The sequence below is a fragment of the Nestor notabilis genome, unplaced genomic scaffold, assembly GCF_000696875.1.
Source record: "Nestor notabilis isolate BGI_N333 unplaced genomic scaffold, ASM69687v1 scaffold33349, whole genome shotgun sequence".
Classification (NCBI taxonomy): Eukaryota; Metazoa; Chordata; class Aves; order Psittaciformes; family Psittacidae; genus Nestor; species Nestor notabilis.
Genome location: NW_009944669.1, coordinates 1 through 4,492, shown reverse-complemented (window position 1 = coordinate 4,492; position 4,492 = coordinate 1). Strand labels below are relative to the sequence as shown.

The 4,492-nt window shown below is 44.3% G+C and overlaps 1 protein-coding gene across 1 annotated transcript; it reads right to left on the bottom strand.

Annotated features, from left to right (window-relative positions):
• Positions 1 to 2,411: 2,411 nt before the first annotated feature.
• On the bottom strand, positions 2,412 to 3,926 carry PIGW (phosphatidylinositol glycan anchor biosynthesis, class W). Its single transcript, XM_010022521.1, has one exon. The coding sequence runs from the start codon at positions 3,924 to 3,926 to the stop codon at positions 2,412 to 2,414; it is 1,515 nt and encodes a 504-aa protein (XP_010020823.1).
• Between the last annotated feature and the right edge of the window lie 566 nt (positions 3,927 to 4,492).

The window sequence follows — 4,492 nt, the reverse complement described above, 5'->3', positions numbered from 1 at the left end:
CGTCATCTCGGCTTCACGAAATGGAGTTGGCATCTAGTTTGCTGCTTGTACAGACACAACTCGGCTTTGTCACACCCAATTAATGCCTTCATTCTGAATCACACTGATAGACTTGTGCTCACAGGCAGAACTCACTGCAGGTCTTGGCTTCAAATACTTCAAGAATTAAATCCATGAGTAATTCCACATGAGTGCATCGTGCCATTCAGTTCACACTGGAGACCCTTCTTCCCTAGCAAGGCTAGGCAATGTTTTAAATCAATACATACACCAGTTACCAGAAAACTCCTATAAACCGTGACAGCTGTTTGTAAGACATGTTTGGCAATTGATTGCATTTGTCCCCAGGATAATACAGGCTGGTTTTCTTTCATTCTGAAGACTATATGGCTATAATTTGGAAGTAAACGAGCATGAAATCAGCATGGCCACAGCCTGTAATCCTCAGACTTCACCTTTCCATTGGCCAGCAGCTAAGAGAACCATAAATATCAGAGTATTCCACAGCACGTCTGTCTTAAGGAATCTGATTTAGAGGCTTAATCTCCATGGGTTTTATGATTCATCGCATTTGATCGACAAGAAGAAATACAAAATACAGCCCATGTGCACTGCTTGTAACTCCACTGACATTACACATCATCAATTACCACTTGTATTCTACTTCTTAAGTATTTGTATATCCCATTAAATTCCTCACAATCTTTAAATGTATTTCTCTTACCAACAACTTAATGAGGTCAGGAGGAACTGTCACACTTTGGAAAGTGAACAAAGAGGGTGCTGTGACAGAACCTGAGCACATCTGCTGGTACCCTGACCCACTGCATCACGCTGCTTTCCATTTGCATACTGTGTTTGCTAATAAAAATTAATACAGCATGTTCCCACTTGGAGACATCTCAGCTGTCAAAACACAGTACTAAATGAGCTGCTGTTTAAAATGATTTTATAGACAAGTAGGTGGGCCTTTGAGTACTTTCAAAGTAGAGCTGAAGACCATAGTTTACGATGTTCCTAAACATGAGCTGTCACAACATGCTGGTATGCAGGCTGGGGTGGGGGGAATTAGTTTTGGATCTTTGTACTTTCTTACAAAAGGCTGTGCTGCTCTTACTATCACATTCCAACAACTGCTTTATGAATCCATCTGCAGTTGAGTTTATCCTTTGGAGCATCACACTTTATCTGAGGTCTTTGTTTATATCCATCAGTGAGTATGAAAATGAAATTCAGCTTTACTTCAAAGGCTCATTTAGATTTCAGTATAGGATTAACATTCCACATACAGTTACTGCTATCAAAATCAAGCATACGCATAAATCTTTGCAGGACTGGGGCCAAAACATTTTTAAGTGTCCACTTACTAAACGCATTTTATATAAAAAAATATTCTTAGCTGTTATTTATGCAAGGGCCTCAACTAGGTAAATCCTGACACAGGTAAGTCTCTATAATTACTCATTTTCCTACTTTTCATCTGGTTTCTACTCTATACATTGCTACTTCGTTCCACCAACACTTCATAGAGTCATAGAATGGTTTGGGTTTGGAAGGACCTTAAGATCATCTAGTTCCAACCCCCCTGCCATGGGCAGGGACACCTCACACTAAAAAATGTCACCCAAGACTCCATCCAGCCTGGCCTTGAACACCGCCAGGGTTGGAGCATTCACAGCTTCCTTGGGCAACCTATTCCAGTGCCTCAGCACCCTCACTGTGAAGAACTTCTTCCTTCCATCTAACCTAAACTTCCCCTGTTTAAGTTTAAACCCATTACCCCTTGTCCTACCACTAGAGTCCCTAATGAAGAGTCCCTCCCCAGCATCCTTGTAGGCCCCCTTCAGATATTGGAAGGCTGCTCTGAGGTCTCCACGCAGCCTTCTCTTCTCCAGGCTGAACAGCCCCAACTTTCTCAGCCTGTCTTCATACAGGAGGTGCTCCAGCCCCTGATCATCCTCGTGGCCTCCCCTGGCCTTGCTCCAACAGCTCCATGTCCTTTTTATGTTGAGGACACCAGAAGTGAACGCAATACTCCAAGTGAGGTCTCACAAGAGCAGAGGGGCAGGATCACCTCCTTCAACCATTCACTACCACTTCACCGTTCACTACCTGTAAATGCAATGTTACTTTTCTGCACAAGTTTTTATAGGAGCAGCAGGAGTAGTTGGCAAACGATCTCAAAGCCTACGTGTTCAGGAAAACGTGTACCAGTTCTAGCAGGTAACAGCATTGACTGCATAATTTGGTAAAACAAACTGTTAAAAACTATCAATGCTAAATCATAAAAAGCTGTACTAAATTATAACTCACTGCAGTACATACAGAAAAAACACCAACTTTTCCCTTTAAACACCATCCTCCAGCTACAGCAAACAAAGTTCAACTAGTCCACTGAAGACAGAGTGGAATCACCAAAACTTGAATACTATATTTTTGGCATGCATTATACACATAACTAAACAGTTAAAAAACATATACAGGTGTAATACACTTAATGTAAACGCAGTCTTGCTGTGGATTGTATCTATCAGTATATTCGCAGCACCAGTCATAACATTTGCTAGCAAGAAAAACAGTAGTTGATTTTTATTGATAGCACTGATGAGGCACATGTGCTTGCCTCCCCTTCTGACAGGCACAGCCTCCAGTTCATGCTTTTTACTGGCACTGGGGGGCTGCACAACATCCCAGCAACAGGGCACGCTGGAGCCCTTCACAAGCAGCTTCGTGAACACCAACGTGAGGTCAGTCACCACAAAGCAGATTAACAACGTCAGGCAGTGAGCAACCACCCATATGCAGTAGGACAGATTGGCCAGGCGGCGGGACACGGGCTCCACGTGCGCTTGTGAGACGTGAAGAAAGAGGAAGAGCACGAGAACTGTGAGCAGTAAGAGCCCCGCTGCCTCAGCCCAGCCCCTCACTGAGCTCCTGCACTTCACCAGCCACAGTCCCACCTGGACACTCGCCATGTATATGGCTAAATACCCAAAAAGAGAGAGCAGCCCTTCCCTGTTGGCATTTAAGAAGCCGACCCTCGTGTCTCTGCCATCGCTGCCGTGCAAGATGAACATCTTCAGAGAGGTAGTGTTAAGAATAAGCTGATAAAGCACAGCGAGATTTACAGCAACGATCCAAGAGTTATTTTTTGGGAATACAGATAAAAGTAGAGATGCTGCAAGCCTCACAAATGCTAAGGTAAAGAAAAAATTCCAGTGCACTCCATACTCTGAAGTATGTTCGTGGTAGTCTATAGATTTAACACTGAGCAGTCGCCCAACGCCAAGGAAAATCAGCGGCCAAATGGAAGAGAACTGCCTGGCCACACTGGAAAATTTAGGTTGTGTGACGTGAGACTTCTGTCTAACTTCAGGACAAACAAGAGCATTCCCAAAAATAAAAGCTCCAACCCCAAAATCCATAATTCCTGTTCCATAGGTCTCAGTTTTGGCGTATCGCCGCGGATACTGCGGGAAATCCACTGCTAAAATGCTGATTGATGTCAACACGTTGATATAAACACGGAAGACTGTTATTGCTGGAATGTATTCTGGATCCAAGGACATCCTCTGGAAGTCCTTCACAATTTGCCTAAAACCCACCCTGGGCTCATGCTTTCTTTGGCTGTATATTTTGGAAAATATTCCGGCACAGAAGGCTGCAATGATAATTGGTATGAAAAAGATGATTGGAGACAAGACTGTACAGGAGAACACGAGAGGAGATACCAGCACAAGGAAGTCCAGCAGCAGGCTGTATGTCCTGGAACTTAGAGGTTTCCCGTAGTGCTGGCAGTACAAAATCAAGAGGAGTCCTCTGCTGAGCAGGCAGAGTGGAGCTAGAGACAAACCGACTGAAATTTCCAGCAAGCTGGTTCCATTTAAGTCACTGATAAAGGCTTCTTTCAGATGCTTCTGGGACATTCTTCTTTCTTCTCCTGAAAACACAAACATGAACTTGAGTTAGTTTTGTCGAACAGGGGGCTTAGAACTTCATCCAAATGCATCTTATGTTCCAGTTGATTAAAACAAGAACCAATTTCACAGATCATCTGGTTTTCAGTTGCTCTTTCATTTTAAAGAACATGGTAGAGAACAAATGCTGAGGCTTAGCTCGTGACACCGAGCAGCCACACAGGCACCTGCGAGGCCCGATGGAGTTCCAGCAATACAAGATCCTTAACACGGTTTTGCTGAAGATCTCCAAATACCAAATGCTCTGTTGAACTGTGACTATTCCTCCTGTATGTCCTGCTCTGTAGAACACACTCACGTTCTCTATAGGGTGAATGAAACAGGTATGTAAAACGTGACCCTAGTGAAGCGCCTGCTCCTCACCTGCAGACTGGGCGACAAAGGCAGCAGCTGAAAACCCCGCTTGTGACAGACAGAAGCGCTTTAAGGCGCCAGCCCCGCGGTGACCCCCAGCCAGGCTCCTCCGTTTCAAGAGAACGGATGCTAAACGTCAAACCCACTCATTAGGAAGCCGA